The sequence below is a fragment of the Cibotium barometz genome, chromosome 20 (genome assembly GCF_041138505.1).
Source record: "Cibotium barometz isolate CiBa-2024 chromosome 20, ASM4113850v1, whole genome shotgun sequence".
Classification (NCBI taxonomy): Eukaryota; Viridiplantae; Streptophyta; class Polypodiopsida; order Cyatheales; family Cibotiaceae; genus Cibotium; species Cibotium barometz.
In genome coordinates, this window is record NC_141065.1 from 17,768,028 (window position 1) to 17,784,925 (window position 16,898).

The following is a 16,898-nucleotide window of genomic DNA, read 5'->3' on the forward strand; positions in this document are numbered from 1 at the left end:
TCTCCGAAATTATTCCCTAGATACTGTGGACCATTTCGTATTACACGACGGATTGGTTCAGTCGCATATGAATTGGATTTGCCTTCTCATGTGAAAGTTCATCCTATATTTCATGTCAGTAGGCTTAAGGAAGTACTGGGTGGAACAGACCAATTAGTTACTCCTCAAGAAATCATAGATGTCGAGGACATGACATTTGTTTCATAGAAACATGAAAAGATTCTTGGATTTCGTGAAAGAAGATTGCGAAATACGCTTATCACGGAATACAAGATCAAGTGGAAGGATCGTGTTGAGGAGGACGCTACATGGGAGACATTGACTACTCTTGAGAGAGATTACCTTGGCTTTTTAGTGAGCTCTTAGAGGAAGGGGAGTATGTCATGTGCACAGTGTGTATCTACCGTGTGCTACACGCACACAAGACTAGCTTCGAGGTTTTGGGAAGCTTGGAGCTAGGCAGACTGATTGGCGAGCTGAGTTACAGATAGACTAACGGGCGGGCACCCAAGTATGGACGGGCGGGCGTCCAAGTGTGGACGCCCGATGACCGGCCAAGAGCCTATAAAAGGATGGCCAAGGTTAGTCATTAGTGATATAGAGTCTCACGTGTCTTTGTGAGAGCTCTATGGTCAGGAGCCTGGATCGAGTGCAGACGTGCATCTGCTTTATATGGCCAAGGTTAGTCATTAGTGATATAGAGTTTCACGTGTCTTTGTGAGAGCTCTATGGTCAGGAGCCTGGATCTAGTGCAGACGTGCATCTGCTTTATGCAGCCGAGGCCGGCAGCAGTCTCGAGGCCCGCGAGGGTAGCTTCGTGGCGGTATGGGACGTCACGAAGTAGAGATTGGTCGGTACATCCATGTAGTTAGCTCAGCTCGTGGCTCGGTGGGGACAGCCAAGTCTTGTGGGCTTGCCCATGGCTGTCGTGGTTGGGAGGTGAGTCATGCCTGCACCCCCTTCTTCGTCGTTTGTTTGTTGCAGGTTTTGAGTCATGTACCATGAGCGTTCTACGAGGAGATCCTTTGGGGATTTGACACCATGTTTCTTAGCTAAAACCATATGTTAGGGCAAAAGTGTTTGATGTTTCAGATAAACAGCAGCCAGACGTGGTAGACGAATCAGAAGTTATTGAGACCGAGCAGATCCTTCTTCATCGATGGAAGCATGGTTCCGGTCGACGGATACGTTAGTTCTATACGAAATTCCGAGATTGAGGTACCCACGAAGCCGTATGGCTAGACGAGGAGTTCTTCCAGGAGTACCCCCAGTTGTTGGTGGACTACTTGGAAGCCATGAACTTGCCGCCAAGCTAAGCAAGAGGGAATGTCACATGCACTCTGCACTCAGTGCATGGTGACAAACTGGCTCATCATCAACAGTGCAATATTTGTACATTATTAGAACCCAGTAGGATGATATTTGTCGTACGTCGTGACCCCATTGTACATCCTCAATCTAGGATAAGTCAGGCACGAGCTACGTAGGTCATTCCTCAGCCTTAGCGGGTTAGTCGGTCAGTCAAGTCTCTTAACCCACTTGGAGAGCATCGGAGTGTGAATACAACTATGACAGTTTGGAATGACTGAGAATCTTGACAATGATTGTATAGAATACTATGTTGGAATGGATTCTTGCCCTCCGCTTCTCACGTTGCCATGTGGCATCTATTATCCCACATAATGGGTTGGGGTCAAATTAACCCCTCTATGTAGGGCAAAATGCCCTTGGTCTCCCCTCATCCCCCACCTTTATTGTGGTTCACGGGATCTTCGGGTGGGGGGGGACCGGCCCGTTGTTGGCCTCCTCCGTCCACGTGCTGCACCTCCACTCTACGTGTGCTACTCTGCGGTGCTGTGTTCTGGTATTAGAGCTTTGTTGGCTCCTGTTCAGCTTCGGGCTTCGCATCCGGGGGGGGGGGGGGGGGGGGGGGGGGGGGGGGCAGTCTATTATCCTATAGTGCATTGGGGTCAAATGAACCCCTCTATATAGGGCAAAATGCAGTTGGTCTCCCCTCATCTCCCACCTTTATGGTGGTTCACGGGATCTTCGTTGTTGGCCTGCATCTGCGTGCTGTGCCTCCACTCTACACGTGGTAGTAGGTACTATGCAGTTCCGCGTTCTTTCGTACTATAGTCTAGAATGACTAGTACTCACGATGGTCTGAATCACTTTGACATTCGAGAATGATTGGCTATGAAAAGACAATATTATCGATTTATTACCAGAGTGGATCTTAATAGTTTTGTCGGAAGCTGAATGAGGCTTGTAAAGCTTGAAAGGTTGAAGGTAAGTGTAACTTTGGATTGTGAATGCCATCCTTTGTTAAAAGGGGTATATAATGCGATCATTTGCAGCTGCTTGGTACTTTGGGGGTCTAAAGGCTTCCGCTTGGTGAATCTCTAATTAGGGCTTACACCTAATAGAGCATTGCCCATTTTTCTGCCTTTTGTGTAACTGTTACGACCTCCAATTCTGCTCCTTTTTGTTTCAGCTGCGCCGGCGTGACCTCCTTTGAGATCCAAAGGGTAGTTTTGAGATCATAGTGACATATAGAGAGATTTTTTGTTTAATGCCAACGTAGTCCAAATATGACCTGTATATCTGTAAACAAAATGAAATGAGAATGAAAAGTAGACCTGCATGCTTGGAGCCATCCCTACATGCATTACTTTGGGGGTCCAAAGGCTTCGGTTTGGTGAATCCCCTAACCCCTAACTAAGCATTGCCCATTTTTCTGCCTTTTGTGTGGCTTTGTCCCTCTCCAATTCTGCTCTTTTTTGTTTCAGCTGCGCCAGTGTGACCTCTTCTGAGATCCAAAGGGTGGTGTCATTTTTTAAAGATTGTTGGAGAATGGCTATTTTCTGGTGTCAATGGTGATGATAGCTTTGCCAAAAGGAAAGGAGGGTTTTGGGGGTGGGGGTCACGGGGGTCATGGGTGGCTGTGCAGGCTCCCTGAAGCCATGTATTTTCAAGAACAAGTTAAAAGGTATTGCATGATGTAACATGAAACAACTGTAGCTAGATCTGTAAATGATATGATCTTGCTTGTATACTTAAAAAAGTGAAATAAAAAAAACATGTTTGCAATTGAAAGATCTTTGCCCAGAGAATATCACGTGTGTGCGCTGTGTGTGTAGACAATCATGCTAACTGTTCCATGCAACTTGTAATTGCAGATTTTTGATTATATATTCAATAGGTTGGGCGTTGATGGGAATGAGGTAACGGTGGATTTGTCCCAGTAATGTTCTTTTCTTAAAGATTAAAATATGTATAGATTCATTGGCTTATGCTGTCTGATTCTATGTGGCTGGCTTGGAGGGCAGAGCAGATAGAGCATCCACTGCTCTTAACAGAGTGTCCTTGCAATCCGCTGTACTCCAGAAGCAAGATGGCTGAGCTTTTGTTTGAGACATACAGCATACCATCATTGGGTAACTTCCTTTGCTCATAGTCAGGAGTGTGTTCTTGTTGTATACGTGGGATTACGGTTAGTACTTGCTGTCATTTGAAGGAATATCATCCAACAACAGTGAACATGACCTATTCTTGACCCTCAAGTTCACCTTGTGTTAGCCTCCCTTTGGCTGTCCGGGCCCTTGGAGTCTTCAACACTCGTGAATAATGAGACGAATTAACTCTTTGTTGGAAACAACAGCCTGAAGATGACCTATTCTTGACCTTGCGTTAGCCTCCCTTTGGCTGTCCTGGCCCTTGGAGTCTTCAGCACTTGTGAATAATGAGGCGAATTAGCCCTTTGCCAAGGCCTTGAAGAGTTATCTGCTTCTCCAAGGCCTTGCACTCCAAGATTTGTTTCCCTTGGTGTGCTATGATGCACATAAATTTGTGGAACGCGACGTTCGTATCACCATTGGCAACTTGGCTTCTTGATGCAGTCGCTGTAGCAGAAATAGTTTCTTTAGGGTTTGGTGTTCTTTCCCATCATCAGATTTTGCCATAGTGGGAGTGGTCAAGTTTTTCCCTGACTGCAAATAAACCATCCATTGTGTGTATGGGAGACGTTACCGGTTGCTTCCAAAGGCTATAAACCAACTGTACTTTGAGGGGCAAGAGACACACCGGAATGGGGAGTGCTACTGGCGTCTAAAAACCAACCACACAAGCAAATTTTTTCCCCCTTTTTTTCTTGGCTGAATCTCTTCACCAAAAGGCAAAGCTCTGATACCATTGTAACATGCGGAAGCTTAGAGACATGATTATACTTTGATAATGAATATTTAGCACCTTGGCTCTTGATGATAGCACAATGTAGCGGAGATACGAGCGCAAGAGAAAGAGAGCAAGAGAAGAGACAAGTACCCAGGATAGGGTCCCAAATACCCTCTGAATGGCCCCCCACCAAGGACTGGTGTATTTGCTTTATTGAATGATGTAAAAGACTGACGTCTTGGAGACCTTCCTTGGCTGGAAACAGTAGCCTCCCTTTGACTGTCTTGGTCCTGTGCCAAGCCCATGCTTTTATAGGGCATTTATCTACTGGTCAGTTTGCCGATGGGGCTGTCGGCCAGTTCACTAATGCTCCACGACTAGAATCAACACCATAAACTAGGCACCTTTTCACACATGGCAAACATGGCTGGCCGACTTGCGCTTGTTGCTGGCCGACTGAGGCCTGGCCCTCCAATGGGACGGCTGACTATGGCATTAGTTGCTATGAGCTGGCTGACATTGGCGTGGCCCTTCCATGGGCTGGCCGACTGGGACCTAGGGCCTTTATGGGCCCAATCAATGGCCCATGGGCTGACCAAAGGTAGCCCAAGTGTAGGGCAACATAGACAAAGTCTATGGTGTAGCACTTTCCTGCTTCTACATCCATCTATATGCTACCCTAGTGCCCTCGCATCTGGCTGAAAGCCTATCAATGCTGGGAACACCACATCATCATTCCAAATGGTGACTCATAGTACGGACTGGCACTGGGACATGCACACCTGACCATGACCATGTACGGGACTTGTACACCTAACCGTGACTATCTAGTAGTCGTCCCAGACAAGGACTCACAAAGGGCCAGAAACCACTCTAAGACATTGCACCTACTTTACAGATATGTCCACGTGGCATCCAAGTGTGGGATGCACGTGATAGATTCTAAAAAATAAAAATTTACGAAATGTTTTTGAAACACGTTTTTTTTTCTGGGAAAAAGATCCTTCTATTAGTTAATAAAAAAACAGCCACAAAGGGCTAGATACAAACTCGCCTCCATGTATGGGGCGGGAACAAATAATCAAGAGGTGGAGAAAGATGTACTTCTCCTCCGGTTGGCCACTCTATGAGGAGAAGGCTATCTCATACAGGGGGAGGGGGGGCAATAACCACACAGGTGGTCTATAATGCCAAGTGGGATGAGGTGAGAAAAGGGCTAGGCCTCTAGAGCCTCAAGAAAGCTTCCCGCGGCTTTCGCATGCGGTTAGAACCACCTTGCAACTTCCCCCGCTGACCGCGGAGGGTATGGATGATGTCGTGCCAAATGCTCCTAATGGACTCTGGGCGGAGTGTGGGTACCCTCAATGGCTTCGCTGCATCTAGCTATCCATATGTGCAAGGCTACTACCGCAAATCTCCCATCTTTGACATGAGCCCGGTCTCCAGGGGTGGTTAGTAGATGGGGCAATTGTGTGCCTGGCAATTGTGCTTATAATCATTAATCATGGGATTTGTATGCATAATAATTATCCAGACTGGTGATAGACTTGATTGTGCTTACACAAGTATAGGTGGCTACCATGGGACGTGTTAAGCCACAAGTGAACCTATGCATGGCATGATGACATGGCATTTAGACACATTTTTTTCCTTTCTGTATTTAAGAACACATACTCTTGTATAAATGTGGAGTGGTTGCATAATATGTTTGGTCCATAGATGTCAAAACTTGGCATGAGCAAGGCTCCAACCCTATTCTCACTTTTTTGCCTATGGAGCAATTGTTGCTAGTCCCATCGAGAACTTGCCAGCCAACCTTTTCTAGGGCTTGACAACAGCGTTGGAAAGCAATTGGAAAATCTTCCGTCACAGAAAGGCTGGCCTGAATCAATTAGTCCTTCGTATATGTCAATAAAGAGACCATGAGTGTTACCGTCAAGCTCATCCATGTCATTGCCGTTGTCGTGTGCCTTTTGCCTACTCTTCCTCATGTTGCAACTTTGTGCATTCATGTGTCTCTATGGAGTGCAAATAACCTTATGACATAGCACTGGGATCCGTTTTGATGTCATTTTTTATTTTTATTTCAAGCCCTTATTGGGGCTGATTACCCTAAGAATGTAGGCCTCCAAGCATAGTGGAGGAAAGGGCTGTTTCAGGTCCTAGAAAAGGCAAAAGAGCTTCTACATAGAGAAATTGGGTGAGAAAGGCACAAAAACAGCTGACGACAAGTAGCAGTGTGCGAAAGCAAAGAAATATATGAGAACTGGCCATTGCGATTGTGCAATGGCAGTTTCATGGCTCATGTGGGCTGGAAAAGGCACCCACCATCGAAAAGGGTCACCAACCCCACCCTCTCCTCTTGCCCTTATTTGATTTGACCCAAACATCGCAGCGATGCACAAATATCAAAACACACAATTGCAGAATTCACAAAAATGTAACCCCCAACTCCAAGTTTCCCCCCAAGATTGTTTTTCTGCCCACTTTCTCCCAACTTCTATCTCAAATTTTTTTAAATAAAACCAACCCTCTAATTTTTTATTTTTCCCAAATTGGTTTCCATTTCCGTTTCCGTTTCATGCAACTATGCCTCCAGGGATGACGCTTATAGGCATGGATTTGGTCTCATTTGTTCGAATGCCATGATGGGTACCGATTTTTCGAACTATTTCAGGTCTTGGAATAGATGGAGTTTTCAGCTATCTCCAAAATCAAAGACTTGGAAAATGTGGGGCGGACGGACTGGTTGTATGCTCGGGATACACTACCACGCACTCTATCCCGGTAATACTATCATTCTTGCCCTGTCGCTTTTCTACACGGTACTTGTGATCCAAATTGGATTTTGGTATCACAAACTCAGCCAGCTATGGTTAATGAGGCTACATATACTCGTATTTTGGTGTGTGTTCACATATTACATTTTGGGGTTTGGATTCTCCTGGACCACAAAGGGCACTTGGGCTAGGGTAGGCCTACAATGAGGCAAATAATTTTGTCACCATCAAGAGCAATTTTTGGGATATCAAAATCGGAAGGCAGACATCCTGAGATCTTTTGTAGGGGACATCACAGTAGATTTTTTTGTAGGTTTATCGTGGTGAACCTGTTTTGGAAGCATGCTGCAGAACTAATATAGGTGGGTACCACGTGACGGACTATTTGAAGCGCCTTCTATCTCTCGAATATCCTTATCATGTGTGAGTGTTTCAATAGCTTTGTTCATTTTTTTTTTTAATGCAAACATTTCTCTAGAAATGTAAATATCTTTTTTGAAAAATGTCAACATTTTGGTAGAAAAATGCTTTTGATTTTTAGTTCTTCTTTCATTTTGCAGTGGCAGCTTAAGTTGGGAGAAAGTTGAGGCTTTGAAGATTGAACATGGTTATATTGCAGAAGATTACAGTTCTGAACTTCAAATTTTTCAAGTATGGCTTAATATTTCTGATTTGATTTTAGGTTGGGCTTGTGGCTAGAATGCTAAGGTCTTAAGTTTCAATTCATAGTTTTCAGGTATACCTCTATTTGTTTGATGTAGTCTTATCTAAAGGTTCATTTTGGCTAAAATATTTCTTAATTTCTCTCTCTCTCTCTCACACACACACAGACACGTACGTGTGCACATGCATGCACGCACGCACACATTATATGCATAATGTGACCTCAATTGTACTCGAAGGGAGGACACACTTAGATATGGTGTCTACACCAAGGTTCATGCTGGTGTTTGGGGATACGTTGGCCTTGGAGTGGAGTAACCCTTTATTTTGTGAAGCTTTTTCTTTTCTCTTTTCAACAAGCTATTTTACAAGATGGAGTTGCTCATAGTCACATAACAAGCGTTTCCTTGTTGCCCTTGGCACATCATCCAGCAAAAGTTAAGATTATGGTAGGGCATATAGAGAGAGCAGGTTGTCACTCGTAATGTTTTTTTCTTTAAAATAAATGTCCTTTGCTTTTGCAGAAGGGAGATAAACTGGCAGAGGAAAAAATCAGATGCTGGCAACTTCCATGGGCTCCGCCACCTGCTGAAGAGAAACCGTCAGAGGAAGAGCTGGCAAGGAAGGCAGCGATCAAAGAAAAGCAAAGCCAACGGCTGCGTGACATGGCGGCTGCAAAGCGCTCTTACAAGATTGCAGATCTCGAATTGGAAATTCAAGGGCTGGAGCAGCTTTTAGAAGAACTTGATAATGTGGCCGAAGCTCATGCCGATTCAATTCTGGCAGGGTCAGGTTACATGTCTAGGCGGGAGGTGGAAGCTGCTTTCACCAAAGCATCGTCATCCTTGAAGAAGGCAAAGGGGGAGCCGGTCAAACTCGAGAAAGAGCCCGAGAAAGAGATAGAATCCGAGAAGTATCCTTTATTGGATGTTCCCAATGAAATGCTCACACCTGAACAAGTAAGGTTTTTTTTTGTCCTGTTTGTTGTTTCTGTGGATGCTTATGTGTTATGTGCTCGATTCTAGCGGATCAAGAATGCGGTTTTAGGACTACCTTTTGTAAAAGGAAGGCTAAGTGCTACATGGAAATTTTAACTTCGGAAAGTTGAAAAATGTTTTAGACAAGGCAAAAATACTGAATCTAAAATGTCCTTTTTCTATCCCTCACCCTCAAAGACGTCTTCATGGCGTGCGTGGAGAGGGTCACACAAATGGAAGTAGAAAATGAAGCAAAATGAGAGGAGATTGCCAGCCTCAAGAAGCTCCTCGACAAGCTAGTGCTGAGAGAGAGAATAGTACATATTGCAGTCTGTTACTTCTCTCTGAAGAGACAAAGTGCTGTAAGTCAAGCAAGATTCAAGCGGAATTATTTGGCGTCTTTCACGCAGCTTGCACAGGAGGGTATGTAAATGCTGTTATTCTCGCATCACCAGTTGGTTTGATTCACATGGCTACCATCTCCTCCCGTTTGAGTTTAGTGTGATGCCCTTCTTTTGGATCTTTCTTGGAAGGAGATCAACCGCATCATCTGCCTGGACTTGGCTGTCTCCGCACAAGCCAGACATGGCTGTCCTGGAGAGACCTTCGATGAATCTTTAATTCTACAAAGACAACTTTTTGAGGGCCACAGAGAACGGCTTCCTATACAGACACATGCCCCATGCGATGAGGATTGCCATTGGCCAGTTGAGAGTGTCTTCCCACCACCTTTGGGTAGAGACTGGGAGACCAGAGGGCACACCATGAGAGGTGCAGCTATGCAAACTATGCACGATAGGGGAGGTAGAGACTGAGGAGCACTACGTGCTCAGATGCCCCGTGTACTAAGAGATACAGGGGAGGTTCCATTGTCTGTATGGAGAGGGGCTCGGTCCCCTCACGTGGGATGCATGACAGCGATGGGAGATGTTTGGTCCTCGATGTATTGGCACTGCACCATGTCAGAGAGGCCTTGCTGAGGCCACAGACAGAATGCTAGGACGAGCAGGATACACCATTCAGCCATCCATAATTGATTTCTTCGGACCCCGCAAGACGGGTGTGAGATTCTCAGCCCAGCTGACACCTGAGGTGACCAACAGATCATGGATTGGACACCTCGCCAAGATATTATTACTTCCCCCCCCCCCCAACAGCCCCCCCGCTGCGGCGCGCGCCCTGCCGTGCCGATCTGAGGCCCACTAGCACCCCGTACACATGGAGTTATCTGGGATCGGGCACAAGTCCCTCAAGAGCTAGACACCCTCGCCCTCCGAGATCGAGACCCTTTTCCCGTCAACTCCAGATTTAGGATATTCTCCAACGCCATAGATCAGCCCCTGCTCTGGGTGATGGACATTACTCCATGTATAGTGTAGTAGAGGAGGAGGACACGTGAGAGCATCAGTGGCTCTACACAAACCTCATCACTCAATTGTATATCTAGGGGACCCGAGTAGTATGCAGTCCTATTTTCTTTTGGCACACTTGTTTTCATGTTTATGATTTTCTGTTTACATACGATAATTGGCAAGCTTGCCAGCAGTATCTGAAGTTTTTTTGTAACTTTCTCTCACTCATCCTTTGTAAGCCTATGTAAAATAACTCTGTTTGCAATATATTGGATTTTCCATTTGTGACGAGTCTCTGGCGACTACACACTACTCCTCAAGGCAAAAAAAATCCCACTATTATCTTGTCGATTGCAGCTGAAGGAAAAAAAGAAGCAAATATTTCTGAAGTCGACTTCTGAAGGCCGAATTCGTGCTAAGCAAAAGCGTCAAGAGGAAGAGTCTCAGCGCGAGCAGGAGCAGAACGTAGAAGAAGACAGGCGAATGTGGGTGCTGTGGTTTTGTTGGCTAATGGCTTCTCTCTCTCTCTCTCTCTCTCTCTCTCTCTCTCTCTCTCTCTCTCGTTGCTGCTTCCGGATGCTCCCTACTGATGTATTGTAGGGCTAGATACTTACTTTCTTTTCCAGACTGTATCAAATGTCACATGGTTGTAACTTTGGTCTCATAGGTTACTTTGGCCTTTTGAAGACGTTAATATAACATTTCATTTCATTTCATTTCTCTCTCTCACGCGTGCGCATGCATGCGCAGGCGCACACACACACACACACACACACACACACACACTCTCTCTCTCTCTCTCTCTCTCTCTCACACACACACACACACATACATACACACTCACTCATCTGTCCTCCCTAATGTACACTTGCACCCACAATCACCCTAAGAAAAGCATTGTATGCGCATGTACTCAGCACATTCAGATTGCAAATTTTTAACAGATTCTGAAGAATAATGTCTTTGAGGCAGGGCCAATCCGGAACAATACATTGAGGACTTACGCGTCCGACAAGCTGAGCTGGCAGCAAAGGTCGAGCAACGGAAGAAGCAAAAGACAAGTGGTAGCTCAGGTGGCCCTGGGGGTAGATCGAATATGACGTCTGCAGTTGGTGGTCGTAGTGAACGGCTCAGTGCAGCACAAAAAGAACGAATGAAGCTTCTGACTACAGCTGCATTTGATCGTGGGAAAGATGAAGATACATTTGGCCTGAGGGATGAAGACTGGCAGCTTTACAAAAAAATGGGAAAAGACAATGAGGATGATGATGAGCCAGATGAGGATGATATTGAGCTTTCTCGTCTTAATGCCCGGCTGCAGGTATACATACCCCCCTTTCTCTTTTTATGTTAATACTGGTCCTTAAGGGTTTATCAAATAGAGCTCACAATGCTCTGTAACTCTTCTAAACTACCCTGTACATGGCCTCATGTAGACATGGTACATGCATGTGTGGCATGATGAAGTGACATGATCGATCTGATTGCTTTTTTAATGTTTAATACTATTGCTTGCTGAAGTTTAGTTAAAGATAAGAATAATGAGGCTGACAATCTAATCTGATTTGTGAAGTAAAAGTTATAATGTAAATGATGAGGTTCTAGAGTGATAGCCTGTTATTTGCATGATTTTATGTTCAATAATTAGTAGGTGCCACATGATTTTGAGTCTGTGTCGTGTTCTGAGGCGTCTAGCAACAGCTAAGCATCCAGAGGTCAGGATGGAAACTCGGTTGGGTCTTTGATGTGTTCCAAGCAACAGCTCGGCTGGAATCCATCTATGCATGCCCTGATCTGGTGCACTTGTCACCTGGCTCCCTAGCTCTGCGTGTCCAATTCTCTGGAAGAAAGACGTGAGTAGTGTCAGCAGACACTGGCTGTGTTCTTTTAACCTCTCTGTCCCCTTAAAAGATGGTCTGTGTGTTGGTTATATCTCATGGAGAAAGAGTGCCGCAAGTGAGAGAAAGAAAGAGCTTTTTTTTTTCTGTAAACTCCATGATTTGCTATGCTGATTTTGGTCATTTTCATTGTATTGTTTTAAAGTGGTCCATTCTTGATGGCCTTGTGCTATTTCTCCAGGAGCTTGATCCCTCTTTCAATCCGGCATTGGTGACCAAATCAGGCCCCTTTTCTGATGCACCACAAATTCGGCAGCTGACAGCAGAGGATTTTAGAATCACCCTTGGCTTGGAGAGATTCCGCTGTCCAGAGATCATCTTTCAACCTCATCTTATTGGCATTGATCAGGTGGGCTTGGATGAGGCCATAGGTGTCTCCATGAGAAGGTTGCCAAGTGACTGGTCTCAACAGGTAGCAGAGGGAACTGTTTTGTTGACTGGAGGCAACACCCTGTTTGATGGGATTGATAAACGGGTTCTCACAGAGTTGAAGAAAAACAGGCCTCAAGGCTCACTAATCAAAGTAGTCAGAGCAGAAGACCCAGTTTTGGATGCTTGGCGTGGTGCAGCCTTCTATGCCGAGTCTCGTCTTTTCCAGAAGTCAGTTTTTACAAAAGCTGACTATGAGGAGAGAGGCGAAGACTGGCTTCGAAATTATACATTGAAATATTCTCAATATTAGAGTGATATGCTTTGTTTTGGAATTAAAAATGCAGGCACCCCCCCTTCTTTCCCCTTTCCTTCTTTTCCCCTGCAGCTGGGGGCTTGTGGGTGGCACGCTAGCTACTACTTCCAGGGTTTTCCATTGATGCCTAAGCAGGATTCCCTTTGGCTCAGCCAAATAGAAATTATGCTTTTTTGTAGATGACCCAAGTGATTATCTTGAATGTTGCACTGACCAGTTTGCCAGGGGATACAGTGTCTTCGTTCATGCAGCTCTTGAATCTAAGAAAGCAGCCATGCACCTTGCCCAACAACATGCCACAGTTGTGTTCAAGTGTGCTCTTATTATTTGGTGCATTTCACATGTTTTGTTGCATCAAGTAATGCCCATAGTGACTATGAATCTATTCACTTTTCATAGCCACAAGCAGTTCATCCTCCACAAAGAATGCATATAAAGCCGATACGTACGCGACATGCATTTAATGTAAATAATCTCTCGGTTATGCCATGGTTTCTGATGGTAAGGGTTCAATTCTTAGTAATGCCATTATTTCAACAATCCCTTTCTATACGTCGTTATAAGTAGAGGAGTGAGCTAGAGCAGCACCAATGTTTTTATTGTATATTCGTATGGCCCATGGGGATCATCTTTTCTCCACCAACCTTGTGAAAACATGTTTTAAGGTTTTACTCCACGTGGGCACGCATGCATGTGCAGACACGCACACACATGCACAGTTTGCATGACATGACAAGGGGTTTTGGGGGAGAGAGGATGGAATTAAATTATGAAACATACAAGGGCTATTTATTTTTTATGGAGTTATGTAATATTAACACTAGTCTTGTAATTGAGCTACAAAAGCGGTCTAAGGCTAAATTTATGAATTTGAAAAAAATAGAAAGAAAAATCAACTTAGACATTTGGACATTCCGACCACGAGTTTCGAGCTCACCGTGTGAAAGTCTTCAGTGTCAGACTCACATTACAACTGTGGGGATGGGCTAGTTGTTAGTCTTTCCTTCAACCCAGGAGGATTTGGGACGAGCCTCAACATCGACCTTGGTCTTTCATATTTACCATTTGATCCAAGTGGTTGGAGTGCCATTCTTTTGGAGTTTGGATGGTCCAGATTTTCCTTCGATCCATGGTGGTGGCATGATTAGCTTCATCATCACGATAGAAGTCTATTATCCTTTCCATTTGACCTTGGGGTCATACGACTCCTTGGCTTTACATTCAACTTAGGATTTATTGTTAGCTTCATCATCAGCATTGCACTACATTCTTTTTCATTTGATCCAAGAGGGGTCATATGTGCTTAATGACAACATCGACATTCATCTTTGGATGTGATAATTCTTTGGCTTTTGTATATAGCCTTTGTATGTCTTTTATGCATGACCATCCTTTCATTTTGAGGATAAAACAATTGTAGGAGGGGATGGTTTGTAACAAAGGGATTCTAGGCTTGCATATGCACATGGAGGATGGGCCTAGTGTAACAAAGTGAATGGTCTTATATGAAATAATGGGCCCAAGGCCAACGGACCATGCCCATGGACAATATTAATGATAGTGTGAAAGGGGTAGTCATATATATATATATATATATATATATATATATATATATATATATATATATATATATATATATATATATATATATATATCAACATCGATCATAATTAGGGACTAACTTTGATAATCATTGGAATATAAGACATTACTCTCTTTTCTCTCTAAACCTAGGTTAATCTCCTTAATCTAGGATAATCCAAGGCTAAGCTAGATGTTGCTTTATTTCATTGGTATCAGAGCTCATGTCTTTGATCTATTTTTTTAGCATTTTCTTGATTTTCTTGATCAAGAAGATGACTTTAGTGATCTTCGTGATCAAGAAGATGACTTTAATGATCTTTTTGTGATCAAGAAGATGACTTTAGTGATCTTGAATGGTGAAAGTTTCCTTTTCTATGGTTAATTCCTAAAGTTTTTGGGCTTTGGACATATTGTGGACCAAAATTTGAGTGTACTGCAATAAATTTTTAAATATGAAGGACCAAATTTGAGAAAAGTTTACTAATCTTTATTAATTTTATTAATCATCATATTTTTGTTAATCCTCATATTTTGAGAGCTTTCTATAGCCAAACCTGCTTGTTTCCTAGTCCATTTATAAGCCTAAGCTTGCATTTTCAGGGTGTTTTGAACCTTGAAAACTTTGATTTTTCTTGCTCTCATTTGAAATATTCAAACCCTAGTAATCTCTAACCTTTTGCTTCAAGATTCTATTCCATACTTATAGCAAGTACTTAAGCTAGTTAGGGGGAATCAACATGTCATGGATCTAGTTTTTCTAGGAAGATAGAATTAAAAGAAAACTTGCAAAATTGATTAAATTTAAATACTCATCAATTATCTCACACTCTACGCTTTTATATATTGAATATCATTTGAAATAGAATAAACAAAAATTAAAATTTTGCAACAAGAGTAAAAGAGTAAAGGATAGAGAGTACAACACGCAAGACAAGATTGGGTGCAATCCCCTCTCTCAAGTGTGTAGCTCCACTTCCACAACTTGAGTATTTAGAGAATTTTATTCATAAAAATAGTCCAAGGAGCTAATAATAGATATGCGTACAAATTGGACTTGTTTTTTTCACTTTTGGGTATTGCTTTACATATTATTAACCATATGAAGGCTCCTAAGGTTTGTACATACAAAAACCTTTGCCTGAATATAATTGCTAATGGGTCTTGTTACATAAAATAACTTTGTGCACATTTGCACATATAATAATCTTGTGCACATTCTCGCATTCCATTAAGCTGATTCTTGCACAAATTAAATTAAGCATATTTTTTAACGATTCTTAATTCATCAAAAATATGATAAAATATATACCTATAAGAGTCCTTCCATTTGAGGAAGCAACTATCCTCAGTTGTGTAAAAGAAAAGTGTTGAGAGAACAAGATTATGCTCGTAGGTATTGATGTCATAACCTGCAAGGTAAACTCAAAGGTTCGAACATGGCTCATAGATTCTTATGGACATGGAATACCATCAAGAAAAACTCGTGTGACACCTAAATTGGTGATCGTCACACTGATCATCACATCATAAATAATATGCACAAAATAACCTCTCAACATAAGATGACAGAAAATTCTAATACATGATTCACAAAAAATGATCATCATCTTTACATCACCGCTCAATCCACCAACCATACGACACCTCAATCGGTACCCTCGTACAGTGCGACACCTCAATCGATACCCTCGCGCTCATCTCATGTAGTAGTACGATACCTCAATCGGTACCCTCGCACTTCTTGTTGGCTATATTAATAGACACTGTCCATGTTAGTTAAACAATTAATTGAACGCGTCAATTAATCCCAATGTCGTCTTGAGATATAGGTAACTCACAAGTATTCAAATTATAGCCACACATGTTTGTCAGGCGCGTAAGTAATCCCCTCCATACAAACCAACTGAAACAAACAGTGGAGGCCCACATGCATGCCATATACAAGCATCCCCGATATAGAGTTGCATAAATGCATGAGAGGATGGCTTCATGATTGGTGTGGAAGACTAGATCTACACATAATGGATATGCAATGAACTAATCAAATGAACATATATAAAACGAGTCTAAGTGTCCCATACCACATAGGCACGTTGCACATACACACATAGGACAATAAAAGATAGAAGACATAAATATGACTGGAGTAAGTATATGAAACCAATCTGATGTCCCATACCACGAGATTAATTCCATACATCACTTCCTTGAGAATAGAAGTTTTAGGCGGAGTGGCCAATTCCCTCTGAAACTTAAATTCTGACACAAATTTTCTCTATCTAGATATTTTAGTTAAGTTACTGAACTTGAACTAATCTTAATGTTTAGTTTATGGTTTATTAATTAGTTTCTTAGGTTGTAAAAACATTATAGAAATGCTTATGAAAAAGTTTTATAAAAGGAAGTGAATATATACATACCTCCATCGTTGTGGTGTCATTGAAATAATCTGTCAAAAATAATATTAACACTCGAAAGAGATGTGAATCGTTATTGCTTCTATGGATATGGTATATAAAGTTATTAAATATAATTTCATGAGAAACTTAACATCATAAGAATAAAAAGTAAATTGATTACGGGTATGAGGGTAGAAAAATACTAACCTTGAGTTGAAAAAGTTGTTTGAGAGGGTGTGAGATTGTAAATAAACAATGGATAGAATTAATTGTGAATGAACAAGTCTAGATGATGTAAAGATTAAGTTGCATTTGGAGTTGAAATAAACTTGAATAATAAATATAAAACTTAGCAATCATAACATTGAGTCAAGTGTAAGAAGGTCG

At 42.7% G+C, this 16,898-nt stretch overlaps 1 protein-coding gene across 2 annotated transcripts in view; it reads left to right on the plus strand.

Annotated features, from left to right (window-relative positions):
- The window catches only part of ARP5 (actin-related protein 5), a 29,354-nt gene extending 16,535 nt beyond the window's left edge, over positions 1-12,819 (plus strand). The window contains exons 4-12 of one of the 2 annotated variants that reach the window (XM_086814516.1): positions 3,180-3,224; positions 3,335-3,437; positions 6,851-6,960; positions 7,267-7,376; positions 7,514-7,604; positions 8,141-8,575; positions 10,303-10,430; positions 10,918-11,266; positions 12,025-12,819. In XM_086814516.1, coding sequence (XP_086670642.1) covers positions 3,180-3,224; positions 3,335-3,437; positions 6,851-6,960; positions 7,267-7,376; positions 7,514-7,604; positions 8,141-8,575; positions 10,303-10,430; positions 10,918-11,266; positions 12,025-12,525 — 1,872 coding nt within the window. In that variant the 3' untranslated portion in view covers positions 12,526-12,819. Of the gene's footprint in view, positions 1-3,179; positions 3,225-3,329; positions 3,438-6,850; positions 6,961-7,266; positions 7,377-7,513; positions 7,605-8,140; positions 8,576-10,302; positions 10,431-10,917; positions 11,267-12,024 lie in introns of both variants that reach the window. The other variant, XM_086814517.1, reaches the window with a different exon arrangement.
- The last annotated feature ends 4,079 nt before the right edge of the window (positions 12,820-16,898 follow it).